Genomic DNA, 24423 nt, shown 5'->3' with positions numbered 1-24423 from the left:
ATGTTATTTTCTTGGTAGAAACGATTTTCCCCCTCTCGTTCCTACCAATACTTGAAGAAAACTGAGGTTTCTACAACCATCCACAAATCAGGAAGTATCAGGCCCACAAACCGTAGATTTCCTTTCAGTTTTATTGTTCCCAAAACATATTGAGGGCTGTCATTTACCTCTGCTCAGTACCTTTGTGAACTTTATACCTGCTGCTTGACTTGACCTCCCTTGACATTTTGTATCTTGGCTCTAGAAATATTGCCAAAAGTAAAAAAAGAATCTTTTGTTAAAGCTCTGCCAGCTCCTTTCTCAGTGTGGTACAGTTTGTTTTCTTATAAGAATGAGCCAGTTCAGTGATTCAATGAATACATAGCTGTAGACCTGCAGGTTGTGGGAGGGTTTGGGGGGGGGGGGGACTTGATAAAAGGCTCTAAGGAAAATAAAGAGGAAAGTTTACCTGCATTTGACAGCTGAATGTTTTTTCTTGCGTTGGGTTTGGTACGTTCTCAACTCACTGTGGCATAGAGGAACAGCAAATTGTGCATGTATTCAAAATCAAATTCAAAGTACATTAATAGGTCACCAACTAAACTTACAAACTGGGTGTCTTCCACAGTTTAATACGTAGGCTTTGTTGGATGGGATAATAAGCCAGGCTGAAATAACCTCTCAGATTATATTGCAGAGAAAGATAATATAATTTTATAGAACTGGCTCAATCAAAAATGTTTACAAAAGTTACTGTAGTTACTGTACTAAATTTTAGACACAAAATACACTGCTAAAGAGCTCTGTTAAATGGATTTAGTCAAACTGATCATTTGAAAGAGGGTTTGGTGTATGGTTTAAGGCACCAGGCTATAAATCAGGAGACTGAGTTCTAATTCCACCTTAGGCACTAAGCCGATTGGATGTTTTTGGGCCAATTCTTCTCTCTCGGCCCTAAAAAACAAATAAGCCACTTCTGATATCTTGCTGAGAAAACTGCAAGGACTTGTCAGTCAAGTCACAAGACATCAACACTGACTTGAAGACACAAAAATAAAATACAATTCAATACCAATTTGAAAAATAAATGTGAATGCTATATTCTCTTTCAGTATAAGCCAATTAAGCATTTTTAAAATTGGATGCCATCTACAAAGCACAACTGGATAATAAATGAGCCTTAATTGATACCAGTGCTAATTTGAAATTGGTTGGGGGCCAGAGTTTGCACAATGGAGTCACATGTAAACACATTCTCCTAGGCCAGGGGTGTCCAAACTTGGGAACTTTAAGACTTGTGGACTTCAACTCCCAGAATTCCCCAGCCAGCCATGGCTGGGAGTTGAAGTCCACAAGTCTTAAAGTTCCCAAGTTTGGACACCCCTGGCCTAGGCGCTGCTTGGAGTGTCCAAGCATGGGTTAACTTCAGCTTGCTGCCCAAGGACTGAGTTTAAATCTTTAGTGTAGCCACTCCTCCTGCTCCATTTGGAGGTCAGTTTGAAAAACTCAGTCGCCCTAAAAGGATGTGTTTGAGATTTCCAGTCCTTGAATAGCAAGCTGGATTTCTCCTAATTGTATTAGTGTAGCCTTTTATTGTTTTTTTCCACTGTGGTCGTCTTAGATAGACCTAGGTTTTTTTTTTGTTTTTTACCAACGAACAGAGTTTCCTTCATCTAATTGCTTCCTCACTCGTGGACCAGGCTGCTGGGAGCATTACAGCCTTCCTCGTTTCCACAAGGCTCTGGCAGTACCGGGAGGCTTGTTGGCGGACGCTGGCGAGCTTTGGGGTCATGTAGGGAAGTCAGGTACCCTTGCAATCGGTCGGAAGAGTCCTCTTAGCTCCGGACACTTTATTGGGCACTCCGGATCTCTGACGGCAGCCCGGTGTCGCTCCAAAATGCACGGCGGCCATTTTAGGAGGGAAAAAAAGTGCACGCTTTAAATCAAAGCCACTTTTTTCCTGTTCTCTCTGCTGCAGCCTGGTCCCTTAGCAGATCGCTGCCGGGAGGAGTGCTGGACAAGTGACCTTGCTCTAGGTCACCAGGCAGGCCTCCCCAGAAGATCTTGATTGGCGGCCACAAGGAGTTTGGCTTTCTGGGCCATTCCTTGTTTTTATTAACAGCGCGGATCTGCAGTGGATCATCCTGGTCTTCCATAACACCTCAGCAGTGCCACAGGCTGATAGCTTCCATGCCACACCACATTGAGGCAGTAATTGCTGCAAAAGGGGCCCAAACCAAGTACTGAGTACATATGCATGCTTATACTTTTCAGAGGTCTGATATTGTTCTATGTACAATCCTTGTTTTATTGATTGCATGTAATAATCTAATTTTCTGAGATGGTGGATTTGGGGTTTTCATGAGCTGTAAGCCATAATCATCACAATTATGACAAATCACAGCTTGAACTATCTTGCTTTGCATGTAATGAGTCTTATCATATATTAGTTTCACCTTTTAAGTTGCATTACTGAAATAAATGAACTTTTGCACGATATTCTAATTTTTTGTGTTTCACCTGTACAATTCCAGTTAGGTAGTTCCTAATTCTTTTTTTTTTTTTTTTTGGAGTGGGTGAAGAAGGAAGATATACTTATCTAAATCGTTTCCCTTTTCTGAAAGACAAACAAAGAACAAGAGCAATGAATGCATCACAAATCTCAATAAGGGTTATCAGAAACATTTTCTGAAACTGGAGCTTAGGAGACATGCTATTATTTTTTTTCTTGCAAGTTCAAATTGAGTGGAATCAAAAGCAACTGCTTGATCCTTGCACTGTTGGCATCCTAATGAATGTAACACATAGAACGTGGTATTCCCTTGAATAAATCCATTATTTTGATTTGCTATTAACTCCTATTTTTAACAGGTTTGGTTACTCTGTGCTTGGAGACAAGGATTAAACCTCTCTAGAACAGAAATAGAGATAGAAGTAGTGAAACCTGCGCCCTAAAACATGAATATTATCATTAACATCTGCTAAAAAAGATGTACCATTAAATGGAACTTTTACTGTAACTTTCAATTTCAATATTACATTGCTTGAAATAAAGCTAAAGAATAGTGCGTTTTATATGGGAATATTGCAAAATGGCATATATTGTATGTATCTGGCACAGATATGTATACTGAAAGATTAAAGAACAGAATAATTTTGTTTAAAATATTTAAAGCTGTCTTTTTAAGTGCCAAGGAAAGCAAATAAAAATAATTTAAAAGAGTGTACATGCAGCCAAAGGTAGCCTCTGAGTTTCATGACTGAGTTTAATTTGAACCTCGGATTTGAGCAATTCTTATTCAACACTCTAATCATTATACTAGGACAGTGATGGCGAACCTTTTTCTTATGGCATGCCAAAAGTATCTGTGTGCGCACTATTGCGCATGCGTGCCAACACCAGATCAATCCTCCCCTCCCACTTTCACATGCACGTGTGATTCCCTCTCCCACACATGCGTGCACGACCTTTCCCGAGGCTCTGGAGGCTTTCCTGAAGCCTGGGGAAGGCGAAAATGGCATCCCCCAGCCCTCCAGAAGGCTGGACGTCAGCTTGCCGGTGCAGGCATGCACGCCAGAGGTGACAGCTTGTCCCCTGTGGCACACGTGCCATAGGTTTACTATCACGAAATATTGTGGTCTCTTCCAACCCTATGTTTCTCAGATGCATCGCACTAAAGTTAGATCAACCAGTAGTCTCTATTGCTGTATAGCAACCTCATTCATGTTGCTGTGTTAGAGTAAATCAATCCTATGTTTTAGTAACTGTAGTCTGTTGTGCTGTGAAACTGTAAGATTGCATAGTTCTCTTGCAACTATGCAAATTCAGAAGCTCAATTTGCCTGTTAATCAAAAACATTCAGTAATGATTGGTCTGATCAGGACACAACTCAAGTTGCTGCGCCAGGTTTTTGATTGTAATTATATAACTGTTCTAGGGGAAACAGAAATGTACAAACAGTCCTTTCGATTACACTTTGATATGTGGCTGCCGTGCTTCAGTTCAAGCTAACTTTACATGCAAGGGCCCAGCAAATATTAACTCTGAGGGAATAAGGTCAGGCAGTTTAAAAATGTCAGATTAAACTTGTCTAGTAATTTAACTGCATCAGACTTGAGTTTCCCTGGTATGTGGTCTATAGGTGATATACTTGTCATTGTTTTTAATTGTGAGAGTCTTTTTGAGAAGATTAATGAATTTAAGGAACATTCATTGGAGCCGTAATCCCAGTTTATGAGATGTATAATTGAAGTTGTTCTTTTTTTAAAAAAAAAAAAAAACACCCTTCCTGTTTGCATTTGAGGCCTTTTTTAAATGGGACATTACACTGCTCCACTGAGAAATTATATCTTTTGTATCAATAGAAGGAGTGATAGGCAGGGAGGGAGAGTGGGAGACTGATTCTTAAAAGCCTCCCAAAGTTGTTTGGGAAGTGGATGACCAATAAATTAAGTAAATAAGGAGTAGACCCCCTTGAAGTTTAGTCATGGGTTATATGGTTTCTGGGTTTATTTCAATTTAAAGGAGCTTATCGTGACCATGGGGGGGGGGGGGGGGCTGCAACAGTCATGTGAGAAATAGTAACAAGTCACTTGTTTTATTGCTGTTGTAATTTTGAACAGTCACTAAATGAATGGTTGTAAGTCGACCCTACCTATACTGCACCAATAAGACCACATTTGGAATACTGCGTCCAGTTCTGGTCATACTAAGACAAAAAGGATATTGAGACTCAAACAGTGCAAAGATGATTAGGAGTCTGGAGGCTAAAAAGAATGATGAATGGAACTAGGTATGTCTAGTCTAGCAAAGAGAAGGTCTAGAGGTGGCATGATAGTGGTCTTCCATTAGGAACTGCCACAAAGAGGAGGAGGTTGTCAGAATATTCATGAACTGGCAGAGACATGGTGACAGGGTCAGTCAATGAATAGGCATGGTAACAGATCAGCCAGTGAAGCTTATTTGGAATCAGAAACTTAAGTAAGAAGTCTGGGCGTGGCTCTGAGTCTGTGCTGAGAAACGAAACTAGTCTGGACTTGTCTGCTGATCTGAACTAAAATGAAACTGTTCTCTGCTATTGGTATTCTGTGTGTGTGTGTGTGTGTTGTATATAAAGAAGTTTCTTATTTAAATCAATCCTGCTGAATCAGTTATCTGTGTGCACTTTCTGGATTTGATTTTTGCAACAAACTCTGACAGAGGTCGACCTATTCTTCAGAGCAGGACAAGAAGTAATGGATAGAAGATTATTAAAGAGAGATCCAGCCTAGAATTAAGGAGAAATTTTTCAGACAGAACAATTAATCAGTGGAGCAGTTTGCCACCAGAAGTTGTGGATGCTCCATCACTAGAGATTTTGAAGAAGAGATTGGACAACCATTTGTACAGAGTAGAATAGGGTCTCCTGCTCGAGCAGGAGGTTGAACTAGAAGATCTCAAAGATCCCTTCCAACTTTGTTATTCTATAACTTCTGTAGGAAGTTATCACCTAGCCCTCTCCCAGAAAAATGAAATATCCTAGGAAATATTGATAAGGCAGAATATTATATTTTCCTGAATGTGGAAAAGGGAGAAACACATTTTAAACACAGAGTAAATTCCTGCAGCTTCCCCGCTTTGTCAATGGGCCATTAAGAAGGCCAAGCTAGTCCACTTTACATAATAAAGAGTTCTCCTCTTCAGCTGTGATGGGATTAAGGCAGGATAATAAGCCTTTACTCAACTGACCACATGGCATCTGAACCCAATCAAACCTGAATTCAAAACAGCCTAGAGGGTTGCCCCTGCATGGGCCCATGTGAGTCTGGCAACCAATCAGAATACATTTCTTACACAGGAACAGGAAACAGATAGGTGGGGCAGAACAGATTATAAAAATCCCTGCAAGCCCTTCTTCAGTCCTTCTCTTCCCTTCTCTTCCCTTCCACCAACATTGAAGCATGTGATCACCTTTTCTGTTCAGGGCTCAAGCCATGTGGTCCTGTCCACCATTAAAACCATCTTTCCAAGCAGCCTCCATGTCTCCAGTGTCTTTTTCCCCACTTGGAGCCGAACCCAGAAGGACATTTCTTCCAACACTTCTATGACTCTTTTTTCCTTTCTCCTGCTCCCACTCATTTTTGATTGCTGGGTGGTTCCTTTCATGCAGTCTACAATCTCCCCTTTCCTAATTGCGCGTCATTAAACAATTTTAAGCCTCTATTGTCCGAGCACCCCACATTGATTCCAGTTGTGTCTTTTAATAGCTTTGTAGTTATTGTTGCAACCACATATCTTCTGGGAGATGCTTTACATTGTTCTCCTGGTATCTGAGATAAATTGGGAACTAGCAACCTCTATACTTCAGTGTGGAAAGTTATCACCCAGCCCCCTCCCAGAAAAATGAAATATCCTAGGAAATATTGAAAAGGCAGAATATTTCTCTGGATGTGAAAAGGAAGAAACATGTTTTAAAAGACAGAATAGCTACGTGCAGCTTCCTGCCCATCCCCCTTTGTCAATGAGCCATTATAGCCTGAGCTAGTTCACTTTACATAATAAAGAGTTCTCCCCTCCAACTCCAGAGTGATGGGATTAAGGCAGGATAATATTGGCCCTTTACCCAACTCCCCACATGGCATCTGAGAACTCAACCAAACCTGGATTCAAAACGCAGCCTAGATAGTTGCCCCTGCATAGCCCCATGGGAGTCTGACAACCAATTAGAAGACAAGCTCAAGATCAAAGGCCAGAGAGGGCATAAAACCAGGGACTCAGCTTCTCTTCCTTCCTCTTCTTCTCCCCAACATTGAAGCATGTGATCACCTTTTCTGTTCAGTACTCAGGCCATGTGGTTCTGTCCACCATTAAACCATCTTTCCAAGCAGCCTCCATGTCTCCAGTGTCTTTTTCCTTAGAGCTGAACCCAGAAGGACATTTCTTTCAACAGAAGAAAAACAATCTTAACAAAAATGAAATATTTTTATAGTGCCATCTTCTGACCTTGTGGCATGAGGAAATCAGCCTGTTTTCTTTTATGAACAATCTCATAAAATATTGACAAAATTAACTATATTTTTGAGGAAAAACAAAAAAGTTAACATTCTTTTTTAAAAAAACTTTAGTTATGTGCAAAACAATCTCATGGAGGAAATAAAAACAGAGGGCAGTGAGAATCATAGACAGGATCTCAAGAGAATTGCTAATGGAAAAACCTACAATTCTGAGTAGACTATTGGACAATTACCTAAGACACACAATTGCTAAGCATCCATCAGGGAAATACATACTGGGATAGTGGAGACAAAACTTACAGATATGTGTTCCCAATTAAAATTAATCTCATGCAATATTTCTAGCTCAAACATAATGCCCATTCTTTGGAAATAAACAGATTCTTGAACATTTATTGCTTGCCTTTCTGGATCTTTCAGATTTGTATAGATCAGAATGTAATTAGTTTAATATTTCTTAGTTCTGTTCCAAAGCCCTGGTACATGGCTTCTTTCTTGGATTTTAAAGGCAAAGATTTTTCCTCTACCGAAGGGATGGGAGCTGGGGGCTGAAGGAATCTCCTTTTGCTATGTGCCAAGGTAAGCATCCTTCATTAGGAGGATCCTACTTGAGGCACAGAAATGTGCTTTGAGGAAGTCTTTGGTTTATGAGACATGCATCTGATAGCCTTCACCACAACAGGGCTCCACTTAGACGAGCCACCAGTATATTTTGTATTCGGTTCTGATTTGAATTCTAGAAAAGCAAATCGATACTATATCTTCTTATATGGCTGAGAAATAAAAGCTCTATGATTATACTGGTATAAGGATTTCACAGTCTTTGGTTAACATACTGTTCCTTTTGTTTTTTAGATTCAATGGCAGACACAAGAGGTTGTTCCATTTCTTGACCTACATATGTCTGGGATCATGGATTTGCTCAAATGTACTCTGCAAACTTTATTCAAAAAATAATATTTGCCTCCTAAGCTTTGATTGTACTCACTGGTTGCAATAATGGCCAGCAAAAGGAAATCCACAACACCTTGCATGATACCAGCAAAAATGTTGGCACCACAGAAATCCACTTCTGTTGGAGCAAATCATGAAGGAACTCATCAAACATTGGTTCCCAGTACTCTACCTAATTGTGATACCACTGTTGATAATCCCGGGAGTGGGACCTTGTCCAATGGACACAATGGAATTATAGGCAGCACTTCTTATAGATGTACAGGTTGCAATTTCACTACTCAAGAAGCTAATCAGTTCCTTAGTCACCTTGATTCTGAGCACATAGACTTTAGTAAAGACCCTTCCTTTTTGTGTGTGAAATGTAATGTCTTGGTAAAGAGCCACGATGATCTTTCTCATCACAATGCAGAGCACCATGTTGGAGAAACGAACTTAATCTGGAATGTAGTGAAACAAGCTAACCACATGATTGTGGAACAGACTAGTGGAAATGGTAGTCAGGACCACTTGGGGGATATTCCTGAGGAGAGTCAGGAGAGTCAAGCTGAAATTATTATTACCAAAACTCCCATTATGAAGATAATGAAAACGAAACCAGAAGTTAAAAAAATCCACACACTCAAAGAAAATATGCCTAGTAAATCAATCAAGGATGTAGAGACAAAAGGTGAATTGTCATTTACCAATGGAGCACTGCTGGTTAGCCAGTCCGGCAAATCAACCACCGTTGTCAATGGGTCAGTAGTTGGAAATGTACCTATTTTGCAAGCAGGCATAACACAACTTGTGCAACTGCAACAGCAAGCACAAGTTCACCAGCACCTACCAACATCAAAATCCCTCCCTAAGGTAATGATTCCCTTGAGTAGTATTCCAACTTACAATGCAGCAATGGATTCTAACAGTTTTCTTAAGAACTCTTTTCATAAGTTTCCCTACCCTACCAAAGCTGAACTTTGCTACTTGACTGTGGTGACCAAGTATCCAGAAGAGCAGCTGAAAATTTGGTTTACAGCCCAGAGGTTGAAACAGGGTATTAGCTGGTCACCTGAGGAGATAGAAGATGCACGGAAAAAAATGTTTAACACTGTGATTCAGTCTGTTCCTCAGTCCACTATTACAGTGTTGAATACACCTTTAGTTGCAAGCCCTAGTAGTGTTCAGCATCTGATTCAGGCCAGTTTGCCTGGTCATTCAGTTGGAAAGCCTGAAGGAGCAAGTGGCATGCTGGTAACCCAACCAATAATAGCAAACGGACTTCAGGGAGCAACTTCATCTCATGCAATAGGTTTAACCTCCATTCCAAAGACCCAGATAGCTAAACCTCCAACCACTGTGTCAGTTTCCAGTATTGCATCAACTGTGAATGTAGTTAGTGCTGCTCAGTCACAACTTTCTGCTTGCCCAAACATCTCTACACAAGCATTCTTGGATCCTAACTTATTAAAAAATAAGAAGTCTTATGAACAGTTGTCTGCACTGAAAAATAGTTTCTGTAAGAATCAGTTCCCTGCCCAAACTGAAGTTGAGCGTCTGACAAATATCACAGGACTTAGTACCAGGGAAGTTCGGAAGTGGTTTAGTGATAGGAGGTATCACTGGAAAAATATTAGAGGCAACAAATCTGTGCTTGGTGGGGATAGCGCAATAATAATAGACTCTGTACCCGAAATCACTTTTACCACTTCACCCAAAACAACCACAGAGTTAACTTCCACATCAGCAACACCTGTTCACACACCAGCACGTCGGCAATCCTGGCATCAGACCCCTGATTTCTCCATTGCAAAATATAAGGAGAGGGCCCCAGAACAACTCAGAGCTTTGGAAAGCAGCTTTGCACAAAATCCCTTCCCTTTAGAGGAGGAAGTAGACCGTCTGAGAAGTGAAACTAAAATGACAAGGAGAGAGATTGACAGCTGGTTCTCGGAGCAAAGGAAAAAAAAAGCGGACAAAGAAAAAAAGAAACCAGCAGATGAAGATGCTGAGGATGAGTCTGTAGAAGAGGAGGAGGATTTGGATGACTTCAGAGTGTCAAGTGAAAATGGTTCCTTGGATGAAGCTGGAAGTTCTCAACTTCCAGGTGAACGTAAAGTGACCCCAATAAAAATCAACCTTAGAAACTTTAAGGTGACAGAATCAGAGGGGAAAAGTGAGTTGGCAGCGTCGAGTGCCCAAGCAACAACAGAGAGTTTTCCTAGCAGGGCACAGAAACCTAGGCTCTGCTTTAAAAAGACTGCTCAGCAGAGGCATTTGCTTAAACTGCTGTTTGTAAAGACACAGCGTCCTACTAATGAACAGTATGACCAAATATGTTGTCAGACTGGACTTCCCAGAGTTGAAGTAATTCGCTGGTTTGGAGATAGCCGCTATGGTTTTAAAAATGGAAATCTGAGGTGGTATGAAAACTACAAAAAAGGCATTTTCCCCAAAGAGCTATTGATTTCCTGTGAGATCAGCCAGGAGGTCCTCCAAGACTATTTTCAAAAGAACAAGGTTCTGTTTGAAGATGATCTCCAAGATCTCTGTGAAAGAACTCAGATGACCACCTCGCAGGTTAAATTGTGGTTTGCTGAAAGGCTAGGGGAAGAAAGCAAAGCAACATCTGATGCAAGTAGTGATAGTCAGTCCCCAAGTGTTGGTGATCCAGCCAATACTCAGAAAGGAACTTTTGATACTTTTTCTGAAGTTTCTGAGAACAGTGAATCTTGGGAACCTGGAGGTCAAGATGGGAGCTCAGATACAGATAGTCATTTGCCTATAATGCATTCTGGTGAGTGGTTTTGCATTTCTTGTTAACGTTTCTGTTAACTTGGCTTTATTTTTGTTAAACTACTGCATAAGAAATGTATTTAAACAAAACAATGGGGAAGTGAACAAAAATAATAATATTAGATTATCTGCTGCTCTTTTTTAAAATAGGAATAATAGGGAAGAGGAATGAGAACAGGATCGTAAGCGATCTGAAGACATTTCTTTCTTTATATCGTTTGTGATTATTTTCTGTCACCCTGAATGAAGAGAAATCGAAGTTATCCAATTCCTATAAGAGTGACAATGTAATTTGTGTTCCATTGGGATACTAATTTTTGGCTGATTATAGTTTGGATGGAAATCTAAAACAGCAATTTTGACTGTTTGCCCATTGTTTTCTAGATAGATTTAAAGTTCTATGCAGGCATTCCCTTCTCATATTTAACAATTGCACTGGTCCAGCCATCCCTTCAACCTAGCTTAATGTGTGTTTAGTGAGGCAAGATTTGTAGGCTCCTATTATGTGTATGCAAATTTTGCCACTGATGCGAACATGTGAACAATGAGACTTCAACACAGGGAAGAAGAGCTTTGCATTAGTGCCTTTATGTTATACTCATTTCTTTTTACACTTCTTAGACTCCCTAAAATAAAAATAAAACATTATTTTAATCCTTTTTTTTTTAAGAAAAGAAAAAGCTGCCATGCTACAAAGCAAATCACTTGCCTCTTAGTGATTTTTATTTTCAAAAATGCCCGTTACTCTTTCTTAGAAAATGAAAAAAAAAAGTTTGGTGAGAACAGCCCAGAACCTGGAAATGTGCCAACTTGTCTTCCAAAAAGACAAAAGCAAATTTTGAGTATCTTGTGGAAGGGAAGAATGAATGTCAGGCAACAAAATCATCAGTTTGTCTTCTGAAAGAAATATGGCCTGTAACTCATCACATCCACGGTGACAGGCACTTTATTTGAGTCCATATTATGCTTTCAAAATGTGAAATGTAATCTGACCTCCCAAAGTGTGGTGAATCCTATTCTGTATCTCCCACCATGAATGGTTTTTTGGGAGGGTCAGGAAAACTCTGGAGTTTAGTTTCAGCTTTCCATATGATTATTCACATGAGAGGAGTGTCTGAATAGAGACTATAAATCAGTAAATACTGCCTATAGATCATGTGCTCCTTAATCCTTAATTTGTATATTACAATTTATAATAGCACTTTCGAACAACAATTGAAGTTTCAACTATAGGGGAGGCAACAAAGGGGGAGAAAAAGAGAATCTGGAGTAGTTGAACAGTTAGAGCAGGGATGTCCAAACTTGGGAACTTTAAGACTTGTGGACTTCAACTCCCAGAATTCCCCAGCCAGCCATGGGGAAGTTTGGACACCCCTGAGTTAGAGAATTCAGCTAGAGATGTAATAACAAAGATGGGTTTTGAGATAAAATCTTGCTAGATAGAAAGAAGACTGTATATAATTCAGGACTGAATTGTGGAATTAGAATTGTATAGAATTTAGGATCTGAATTTGAAATGAACAGAGTAGAAATGATCCATTAGTGAGGAAAACTACATTTTTTTTAGGGTTTGGAGAGGGAAAAGTGAGAAGCAAAAATCATGCAGGGATTAAAATGCACAAACACGCACATTCACACAAAAGTTCAGAAACACAGCTGAGGGGAAAAAAAGACTTTAGCCAACCCGTCCATAATATGAGGGCTTGGTTCTAAAGCACAATTTCCCATAAACTCTCTTCTTCTCAGAGCAGTTCAGGTCATGGTGACTTCTCTCCCCCCCCCCCCCCTTTCTCTCTCTTGGCCCCTTTGCTTGCTAATTCATCCAATACTGTAGAACACATTGTGACACATGTATTTGTTGCTTTCAGAAATGGATTGAACCACCACTGCCTTCGTTCGAACAGACGGCCAACTTTGTAAGAACCTAGCAGCTGTGGGTCATTCTGAATCTTTGTTGAAGATTGTAATGCCAAAATCATCTTTTCGTGAAGCACAATTTGAATTTGGAGGTCGCAGGGAAGACGTCAATAAAGAAAACTGTAAGGTTTGGGTTGGGAGAAATCTAGTATTCTGTTTTATGATTTAGGAGAGTGTTGGCCAGATAGTCTCCTCCAGGCTGCAATTAGTGGACACTGTCTTTCGAACTTCATATTCATATGGAACCAGCTTGTTAATGCCAGCAACCAGCCTCTCTCTGCATTGGATCATGCATCTGAAACATTGTGTTAAACATTCTCTCTCTCCCCCCCCACCCTTTAGAAATGAGCTGTCATTTGTACAACATATCCTAAATACTTTCAGTGTTTGTTCCCTGAATGCTCCATCTTTGCAATTACTGTATTCTCTTTATATTTTAATCTCTAGATTTTGCTGATTTTGAAAGTACAGTAAAAACCTTGCTCCATAGGCCTTTTGAGCGGAAACAGTGGCTGTTGATACCTAAATTGATGTCATTTGTGGTGGCTGTTGGTACCTAATTTATCATTTAGGTAATCTGCAGTATTAGAAATGATGTGAATGCAATCACTTGCAGCAAAATCGCCATTCTCAAGGATTGAAACCACTTTCCATTGTATCTAAAACTTATCAAACTGAGAGCCATTGAACTGAGGATTTGCTGTAGAGGTTGCAGTCTATGCTCACTTCCCCAAGAGTAAATTCCCCCCCAAAATCAATGCAGCTTCCTTACATACAATGGAGTTATATATGTCACTAGATAATCTGTGAACAGTTGTGTCATCCTTTGAGAGAAAGGTAGTACAGACATGTATGACTAGAATAAGTATTAAATTTTAGCTTGATCATATTTTTTTTTATCCCAATGTGGGATGGCTACATGATCATTTAAGAAGAAAATATAAAAATAATTGTAATTTCAAATGAACTTCAATAAATCAATATTTACTTACCTAAACAGATAGACTTAATGACCACAGGAGGACAAAAAACCAGGGGGCTCAGGAATAACTTTTGACTTCCTGCCATCTTCCCCATTGACTTTGCTCATGGAAGGCTGGCAGAAAGACAGAAATCATGATCACGTGATTGCGGGGAATTCAGCAATAACAGAACTTTGTGATTAAAATGGTTTGAAACCATGGAAATTTCAATTCCACTGGAGTAATGGGCTCTGGATTATTTTACACTTCTTCAAGTTAATAGATTTAGGTACCCTGATTTAAAAACTTGTATAGTGCACCATTTGGGCTAACAAATAAACACAGTGAAAGTTTTAGTGGTATATAGATAGGGAAGGATCTGGTGAATAATATTTCTAGTTCCGTGCATAAAATTACAAAATAAAATTGGATAACTATAACAATCTTCACCAAATTTCACGTGCATAAGAAGCAAATGAATGTTTCTTTGAATGCATTCCAGAAACTAAAAGGGTTAAAATTTAGGTCGTTTGTGTGTAAAAGAAAGAAAATAACAAATCATGAAAATAAAAATACCTTTGTGGATGTCATCTATTAGCAGATGTTCATTAACCGTGAGCCCTGTAAGAATTTCAGACTTGAAAAAGCACCCCTTAATCCCCAAATTAATTATTAACTCTGCTGAGTTTCCAGGATTGTAAATGCTAAATTGTGACTGTTTTGTTATTAATTGCAAATACATTTTTTTTAATTTTATCAATACTGTAACAGGAAACTAATACCCTCAAATAGTTGTGATCATGAAGGCATTTAGTTTGCAGTATACACAATTTCTTTCCTTACATACAGATCAGAATTGTATTGGATTTCAGCACTTACAAGAATGCACTGTCTGTATTTCTAACTTTTACTGCTTTTTCTAGCTATTCATAAACTAGAAAAAAACCTGAAAAGCTTCAAGCTTTGCTAAGTTCATAACACACTCAAATATATATACTTGTAGTAGGCATGTATTTTTGTCTTGTTTTGGAAAGGTAACTAACTACTGCATTATTTTAATAATGTGGAAAGTTAGAATATAACATGCTGGGGCTAATTACTGTTGGTAATAAATGTTTTAGATAGTTCATTTGGTGGCATTAAATTTTCCCAAAGTTCTACAGGATAGAGCCTGGGAAACCTGCTTTTGATCAGAGCCATCTCCTGACGGTCTTCCAAAGGAAGTGAGAGATACCAGCTCTCATGCTGGGGTTGTATTTCAGATTGAATCTTATCTGTTTTGCCCCAAAAGATTAACTTGCCTAAATCAACTTATACAAACCCTGGAAACCTTCCAAATATATGTTCAACTTCCAAGAGTCCCTGGCCAGCATGATCATTGTTGAGAATTTCTGGCGTTGTAATCCACTTATTTGAGTCTAGAATAGTTTTTCCCCAGTTTGGTACTATTGGTTGGAGAAAAGGAGAGTTCTTTCTAATCCAACCTATCTGAAGGCATCAGATGAGGAAAGGTTCTTGTATTTGTCCTGTTTAGGATTTTTGTCAAGAAGCCTTACCTTCCTTCATGGCATTAATATCCAAGATGTGTTCTGCAAACCTACCTGTGTATTGTGTACCTTGTTTTCCCGAAAATAAGACAGGGTCTTATTTTCTTTTGCCTCCTGATATATGGCCTTGGGCTTATTATAGAGGGAGGGTTTATTGTTTTGGGGTTGCCGGGCAGCTTCTCCCTTGCGAACTGGCTCCCGAACAGCCGGGCATAGCCTCAGGGGTGAAGCAACCATGAGGTGACCACGCTCACGAGCAGCCGCCTGGCAAACCCCATCTCCAGCCAGGCAGAGTGCCATTCACTGACCCAGGGGGTATCCCTAAGGCGTCAAGTAGCATTGCGCTCTGCCCGCCCCCCAGCTCCTGCGGCTTGGCCCATTCGGGATACCCCCTAGGTCAACGCATGGAGCTCTGTCCGGCTGGAGAAGGGGGTTGCACTCCTTTTCCGCCTGGCCGGAGGGGTGTGTGTGTCTGGGGGGCTTATTTTCAGGGTTATATTTTTGCCCATGCAAAAAATGTGGCAAGGCGTTAGTTTCAGGACAGGTCGTATTTTTGGGGAAACATGGTACAATATATTATTGGCCACCGAGTTCAGTTTAGCAAGGGACCATCAGGATGGAAATAAATATGCTAAAATTTATTTAAAAGTTTTAAAATGCCACAATAGATGCTGCAACTTAAAATGCAAAACCGGAAAGTGTGCATCTGTGCACGTACACTTTCAGGTATAAAAGCTTTGTATTCTTTCATATTTGATGTCATTCTCTCAATCTGCCTTTCAAGGAAAAAAATCAGTTTGCTCAAATGCATTTTAATTTGACTTTCTTTAATTGCGTAGATAAATCCATACGCTGAAAGAAGAATATAATTGTAGCTCCCCCTCCATAGCATGTTTAAAAGCTCATCCATGGCTCACAGATGTCTTTCTACAAAGGAAACTTGCAATCTGCCATTTATCCTTGAGGGAACCAAACTAACATGCGCATCTTTGAGAACAAAGAATTCTGCTTCTAACACGGTGAGAAGGCTCCAGCAGATTCCTTGTAACGCAGAAGCGCCAAGATCTACCTGTTACACTGAGCCGGGGTGGCGCAGTGATTAGAATGCAGTACTGCAGGCTACTTCAGCTGATTGCTAGCTGCCGTTTGGCAGTTCAAATCAGCCTTCCATCCTTCCGAGGTGGGTAAAATGAGGACCCAGATTGTTGGGGGCAATAGGCTGACTCTGTAAACCGCTTAGCAAGGGCTGTAAAATCACTGTGAAGCAGTATATAAGTCTAAGTGCTTTTGCTATTGCTACTTCTATTGGCTTTTTTTCAAAATACACGTTACATGTAGAGTCTGAAAATGACTTTGCTCAGAGAAAGTTACCCTTGGTAATGGATAGGAGCTGGAATAATAGGAGGTGGGACCCAGTTTGGTATTACAGGAAAGCCATCAGAGAACCACAGCCACTCCCAACTGGAATGACAACAGCGCTTGAGTTCCCAAAGGAAAAAGCAATGTTGGTCAGTTCAGTGGAATTCAGTTCTCTCTTTTCTCTCCGAACATGCTGATTTGTTTTCAATATATACATATGTATATTCAATTAGTTTATTCCTAGCATCCACATAAACATGATACATGTACAGATGGCTGTTTAATTGGAAACGCCACTCAACTCTTTGAGGAGAGCTTGGAGTTTGGGATGCATTTAAAGCATTGCAAGCATGTTCAAAATCGCTCTCTCCAGATTTTATTCAAGGAGGGCAGCATGGTGCTCAACCAGATTTATTTGGAAAAGAGAAGCCATTGATATGGGAGCAACTCAATTCCTCATGTTAGTTGGATCAGAGTGGGCCAGGCTTTGTGGCAAATTTAATACCCTGCGCATGAATTGCAGGACATAAATTTCTGCCCTGACTTTGGGCAGAATAGATCATAGTGAAGATAACAAACATAATGAGATGGATAGCTGTCTTACGGAAGTATCAAAGTATTTCTGGCATAGGGAAGTGTGTCATGTGCTTGCTTGTGATAACGTTGCTACCCAATGGAAGTAATAAATCTGCAGTACAACCACTTGCTTACATGCAACTACCAGTTTTGATCCTAAAAGAGTGCAGAGTCTAACAGTGGCAATTTAGATTGAAATGCAGTCTGAAAACTTGGGATTCATCGAATACACAAATGTATGCATTATGATGGATAGGATACATTTAGTTGCACCAATAACTTACTTCTGACATGCATATTCCAGTAAGCCCATACTGAAGCCTCCCTTCACTTTCTGGAGTCTTTCCCTTTTTCTGTATTAAAAGGTGATACACTTGCAGTTAAATGTATCCATTGAGTTAACTGTGAGCATATCTATTGATCGATTGATCAATCTATCTAACTTAAATTCAGGGGGAGTTGTACTACCATGTCATGTCTATGCAGCTCAAATTCATTTAACAAACAGGCTTTGGATATGCAAGACTGCATTATTTAATAGGAAATTAGTATCTATGGTAAATGCATTATCTTGGTTTCTTTGTCTAGCAAAAAGTGCAGAACTTTGAAGTGGAATTTTAAGGGTAGATTTTGATCTCTTTAGTGGTTTTTGCAGCGGCATTTCTTGTCACAGGAAGCAACAACACAATGCATAAGGCTGTACATGACAAGACCAAGTATTAGATTCAAGTATATAAAGAGATTGGTAGAGAGGTAGCTGTCATTGTTTATATTTTGAATATTTTAGGTCACTCCCTGGCATTCTAAAAAGGGTTGAAAGACCCAAGCCACTACATAACTATAGCTAGTCCTTGCTTAACAACCATTCAGCAACTATTCACATTTACGATGACACTGAACAAAGGGGCTTACTTCCAGTGCCTGAAATTATAGCCATTGCAGCACCCTGCAGTCATATGATTGCAATCTGGGTTCTTGGAAACCTGCCCTAACTTATTCCAAGAGTCCCACAATTATGATTGGCACTTGAAATTTTCCCTGCCAACTTCCCCAGAAAGTCAATGGAAAAACCAGCAGGGAAGGTTGCAAGCTGCTGCTGGCTGCTGACACCACTCCCTCTGGTTCCTAAGGGGTTGGCTGAAAAAAAAGTCCACTGGGACCCGTGTTGGGACAGACTTATTTAGCTAGCCTCTTTGAGAGCGGAAGGGCTGCCTGCCAGATGGATTTCACCCCGTGCAGGGTGGAGTATCTTTGGTAAGCAGCCCTATTGCTCTCAAAGTTATTGACTGAAAAGGTCCGTGCTGAAAGCCAAATGGGATTTTGGCACATGGTGTTTGCACTAAGGGGTGTTTACAGGCAGGTTGGGTCCAAGGGCCCCATACTGCAAGTGCCCCAGAATTTGCTTAAGAACCACAATGACTTACGACCAAAATTGTGGTAGCAAGTCAAAGAGTAGCAGAACAGTACTGCAAGTGATATTTGGCCAGCCTCCCTCAACCTTGTGCCCTTCCAACGGTTCTAGAGTACAGGTCTTATGGTCCTGAGCCAACAGAACTGGAGGACATGTTGTAAAAATATTTTTAGAGAATAATGAGCTAAATTAGTTTGTATTTAACTTACTGTAAGTTCCCACTTCAAGGGAACATGATTTTTGATGGAATATGAATACGGTAGATCTATCCAGTCAAACAAAAGTTAATTACGAAAGAACCTGAATATTTGGTGCTAATTAATATTAATACTGAATTAATAAGAATTTTTGTATTCATTTGATTCATTAAACTGATTAAATCAATTAGAACAAATAGAAATTGTGGCCAAAAAGGCACTTCATTCCTTTTTGGAATGATCTTCCTTCCAGAGATTTTAGGAAAATTTGCTCTCATCCTTTTAGTTTTTCAGAAAATCACTAAAAATGTGGTTATTCTCCCAGTACTTGGGAACAGGATTATTGTCTTTTGATCTGGTTTTACTTTGTTTTGATCTGATCTGTTTTGGTTTTGTTCTGGTGTTTTTGCTTCTCCATTTGGTTGTATTTTTATGTCAGATTTTTTTTTAAAGTTAACTATCCAGAGTCACTTAGGAGTGAAGTGGCCTATAAATCAAATAAATAAATAAATGGCAAAGTTAGATACTTTTTCAAGAACCAGATTTTTTTTCCCCATTTTTGTAAGACTATTAAAATGTTTTGGTTAGAAATGTATGTATCTCTAGTTAAAAGCACTGTACGATTTCAGAAAGTATAGATATCCCATTAAGAGTTGTGCTAAATCTTATAAATTTCCTAAAAGCAATAACCTTCACACTGTTTCTATCTCTCATATTTCACAAAGAAGGTGCAGAGTGGGCGTTAAAAGCATTTAGTAAGCCCATTTACTGACTTTGCAAATAAATCATACCTGGATAGTCTCACTGGAGTTCCAGTAGTGTTTCAGTCTGAACCTTTATACTATGGTCTCCTTCATGAACCTGGCCATTCAAATGTAATTATTTAAAATAAATTTTAAATAAATTTAAATAAATTATTTAAAATATTTAAAACCATTTGTTGTTAGAATAATAAGCTAAAACATAAGACATAAGAACATTTTTCAGTAAAACATATTTTATGAGGGAAAGGTAGGTAATCAAAAACAGTTTCATGGCAGAAGAATAGATGTTCCAGAGGTATTGCCAGAAAATAATCTGCTATAAGAATTTTCAGAATCCCATTTTAGTAACATTTCCCATTATTGCCTTGGTGATCCAATCACCCTAAAACAGGGGTGTCCAAACTTGGGAACTTTAAGACTTGTGGACTTCAACTCCTAGAATTCCCCAGCCAGCCATGCTGGCTGGGGAATTCTGGGAGTTGAAGTCCACAAGTCTTAAAGTTCCCAAGTTTGGACACCCCTGCCCTAAAAAGAGGGAGGCATTCTGATCTGATTTGTATTGAGCGTTTTTTTCCCCAATCTAGAGTTATTTTATTATTTATTTCATTTTCATTTTTTGTTTTATTTCATTTATTATTAATTTTATTATTTTATTATTTTTATTTTATTATCTATTTTATTTTATTATTTAATTATCCAAAGCCATACAAGACTATATTAGAGACATGGCAGTGGTTGCCCCATTGCTTCTTATTTTAGAATACGGAAACTACAAGGTTCATACAGACTTTTATAAAAACCCACCTTCATTGAGTGTTGGCAATATTTTACATCATAATTATGCAGTGCAAATTGTTAGGGAGCACATACAGCTTAAGAGTCATATACCAGGAAAAAAAACACAGCCCAGCGTAGTCGGGGACATACCTTGGATCAAGCAAACCTGCCTTAGTAACTCCAATAATTCTGGTATCATTTTCACCAGGCCAGGTGAGAGCATTCATTTCATCCCCATTTGGAACAGCTTCTACTAGGTTGCTACTTGAGAATGCAACAGAGACAGTAAAACCTGTGTGTTGCTTAAAGTTTAGACGACATAAAAATCACTGGATGGGTTTTCCTCTGCTTTTTTCTACTTTCTGGCCTACCCAGCCTTTCTCAAGCTGTGAGGTGAGGCACTACACAATATAAATTGGCTCAACTGTGACATTCCATTTGTCTCTTTTTTCAAAAGTTTCAAATACGATAGTCTAGTGTTACACCCAGAGTCATTGTGGGCCATTTCTGATTTGAAGCTGCTATCGGGCAGATCAGACACATACAGTTCCAGATGTCATTTTGCTATCCTTTGAAATCCTCGAAGGGGTTCTTCTTTTCACCCTTTGTGATTTTTCTTCTTCTTCTCTAAATAAACAGGCACGGGAATACATGAAATGTGAGGCTGTGGGGAAATTCTGAACCAGAATGCAAAATGTTTTTAGAAGGGGGGGGGGTTGGAATTTCTTCAGCCGGCACACATTGTCTCTTCGTGTGGTATTTATTAGTCATACTTTTATCGCTAATTTCATCTGTTCCCGAGACTGTTTTTTATTTTGTTTTGCTTTAAATTAAGACTCAGTTCAACCACCCTTTTGGAATAGAAATAGCACATTGTAAAATGCTTAATCACAAGCTGGTGTGCATGAAGTTTACAGAATAAGCTCTGTCTGCAAGGGCATCTGTTTATTCTGTTTGCAAAGAGCCATGCCTCAGAAAGTGCTAGGAGGTTTTCCCAACACTGGGTGAGATTTAGATATAGGAGGAGGAATGAGGGAGCACCCAACTTCCAATTAAGAGTCACCATTTGGTCCCCAGGGTCTCCATTACAAGGCCAAAGTAGTATAATAGGTGCTACAAAAGACCAGCCTGAGCAGAACACCTGGGCCAGATGGACATGGTCTACAGTAATTGTCCATGTGCAACTCTTCTATGGAATTCCCATAAGAACTGACTGGTTTAAACATACTGTTTCTGCTGCCTTTAAATAAGACAAGTTTATCAACTGGAATTATAAGCCTTGGACAAATCCACCAAACTGCCATTGCTTAGACATGCCAAGAACTGGATATATGTTATGCCTGCCTAGTATGTATTTCTTCCTTAGATATTGCAAGATGGGGGGAGGGGCATGAACAAGAGTGACTGTAATACTACAGCTTTGAATTTATGCATAAGCACTCTTGAATTCCCCTAAAGTTGCAACATGCCTTTTGAATATTACTAAGACCAGCAAAAATACACTTGAAACAAAAGCTCTAGATATGTGCCCAGGATAAGTTTATAACACTTTTCAAAACTTGTATTCCTTTTTAAAACCAGGTGTCCTGATGTTGTTAATGAGTAGGAAGGCTCTATTCTTAGGATACAAATACTTAAGTGAAAAGTATTCATGTCGAAGCAAAATTGCATAATACTGAATTCACTCCCCCCCCCCCCATCCAATCTTACACAGATCCCCCCTCTATTTTGCCAACAAAGTTACCTATTTAGGATAAGCGGGGATAAGGATTATTTACAGGTGCTTTTGGAGAGCTTTGTAGATACCATCTGTTTTAGGATGCTTTCTGAAGACAGATGGATAAAGCTTTTTTTTCATCCTTTGTAAAATTATCTCACTAAGCAGACTAGCTAAGCTCTTTAGCTTCCCAAGCTGATGATAGGAAAACTATTGTAAGTAGTGCTGGGCTAGTACAAACTTCTATTTATATAGGAGGAGGATTAATTTACAAACCATGACAAAATCAACTAATTTTTGTACTTTTGGTAAAACTTTTTTTGAAGAAAAGACTGAAGCTGTTGATGTGGGTAAATGCTAATGTAGTTCTCCTGCAAGAGAGAACTGGTGCCTGGCAACTATGGCGCTGGCTCTTTTTCAGCAACGATGCCACTTCTGCGAAGTGAACTGCAGCAAGTTTCCCTTCATTTTGTATATGTGGCTATGAGGGTGGGAACAGCTTGCTTATACATTTTGATGAAATGAGACCTTATTGGTTTTGTCTTAAATAAACAATTGAGAAATAAACAGCTCTCTGCACATTCTTGATGAAATGGGTTTTTTTTTTGGGAGGGTGGGGGAGGTCTGAATGGTAATCATGTTCAATGACAGTTGGTTACCTCCTTGAGTTGCCTGTCACAAAATCATCATCAACGTATATACAAGTGGATTTGAAAAATGTGGACCATTGTCCTGTATACACAGCTTTCCAAACTCACTGGGGAAGAACCAGGCTGCCAGAGATTAGAGATGGGACCAAAATAAAGATGATCAGTCTAGTTCTCACTGCAACATACTGGTAGATGTGGGGTTTTAATAGTCATCAAAGGAATAATGGGCATTTAAATGCTATCTTTCTTATGGATCAGTTTGCTATTCAGTGGGCTTTCATGGTGTATTAACTTTAGTGTATGTTTGTACTGCCATTCAGATATTCTTCTTTTTCAACTGTCTGGTGTACTTGCAACATTCCACATCCACCTACAGTTCAGTTCGTTGTCAACTCTACTGAGTCTGCTTGAAATATGCCCCTCTTGATGTTAACCTCTCCCAGTCTATCCCCACTGACTAGCCGCCGTGTCTTCTATAGTGCCATTATTTTTTGCACAAAGCTTCTGATGTTTTAGTGATGTCTTTTAGTTTGATTATCCAGTTATGTGGCAGGGAATCAAATGCCTTTTTGAAATCAGCACAAACTACATTCAAGTTGGTCTTCCTTCTCTTAGTTTTTCAAAAACAACTTGGCAATTATTACTATTATATGTACAACAATGTGAAAGCTCCCAATTCTTTAGCTGGTGTTAGCCTACTCTTATTATTGTAATTCATGAAAGTGTTTTTGGAAAATAACCACCACAAATGCCTATCCTAATCCTTGGGAAGGACTCAGTAGGTAGATAAAAATGCCAAATCCAATGTAAACATCTTGCTGACTATGTGACCAACAATAATAATTTACACTTATATGCCACCCAACGCCCAACAACTCTGGACAGTTTGTAAATGACTGAAAACAGGAAACAAAACAAAATCAAAAAGAACTGATTGATAGGGATGATAATCTAGATAGAACCATAGAAAAAGCGGACTTCAATCATCCTCATGAAATATCTGATCAACTGTCTAAATATGTTAATGCTAGACAAAAACAATAATTAGAACATGCTTTAGGTACAATTGGCAGGATTGCTCTTCTTTAAAGTAAACACATGTTCCAGCATCCTAAGTTTTGTTACACTTAAATCACTTAGAAAGTTACACTTACTAAAAGATATTTCAAGGGTATGATTTTTTTTAAAAAAAACTAAAAAAGAATGTATTAGACAAAATGTGTTTTTATATCATCTGTTTGGGAATTTTGTGCAAAATGCAGAAAAGACACACTTTCAGGTATGGTAGCCCAAGCTGATAAATGTCTTAAGCTTCAGCTTGTTGTAGGGAAGGAGGGGGGGGGGGAGTGAGATAATGACTGAGGTCCACAGTCTGGCCTCCAGAATGAATAAGACTACTTGTACAAAATGTACACAAGTAAATTATATGGGCACATAGCATTCCTGTGTGTCCTTATTAGCTTCAGCTTTGCTTAGCAAGACACTTTGTGCACATACTTTAAATTCAGACTTGGTAACAAGTAAATCTAGTATTCCACCCCCATGCTTTTCAACTAATTCATCTTGCATTTAACTTGGAAGAAATGAACACTGTATAGTCAGCACAATGAATGGGAGAGACCTGTACATTCAATAAATGACATTCATTTCCTGGTCTGGGAAGAGCTAAAGCATCATTAGCTTAAATTAGTTGGGTTTTGTAAACCCATCTGTCAATCTAAAGGCAGCCAATATATGCTTTTGAGGTAACCTGGTTTCACGACATTACTCTGCCAGTGTGTATGCCTACTCAACACACATTTGTTGTGATTGTGCCCGTTTGTAACCATGCTGTCTTGGGACAAA

The 24423-nt window shown here is 39.2% G+C and overlaps 1 protein-coding gene across 2 annotated transcripts in view; it reads left to right on the top strand.

The window, feature by feature from the left end:
* ZHX3 (zinc fingers and homeoboxes 3) overlaps positions 1-22507 on the top strand; it is a 56009-nt gene extending 33502 nt beyond the window's left edge. For both annotated transcript variants that reach the window (XM_081948353.1, XM_081948354.1), the window contains exons 3-4: positions 7828-10702; positions 12570-22507. In XM_081948353.1, coding sequence (XP_081804479.1) covers positions 7972-10702; positions 12570-12580 — 2742 coding nt within the window. In that variant the 5' untranslated portion in view covers positions 7828-7971 and the 3' untranslated portion in view covers positions 12581-22507. The remainder of the gene's footprint in view (positions 1-7827; positions 10703-12569) is intronic.
* The last annotated feature ends 1916 nt before the right edge of the window (positions 22508-24423 follow it).

Source organism: Natrix helvetica (assembly GCF_964273705.1).
Source record: "Natrix helvetica genome assembly, chromosome: 3".
NCBI lineage: Eukaryota > Metazoa > Chordata > Lepidosauria > Squamata > Natricidae > Natrix > Natrix helvetica.
This window is presented reverse-complemented; position numbering and strand designations above follow the sequence as displayed.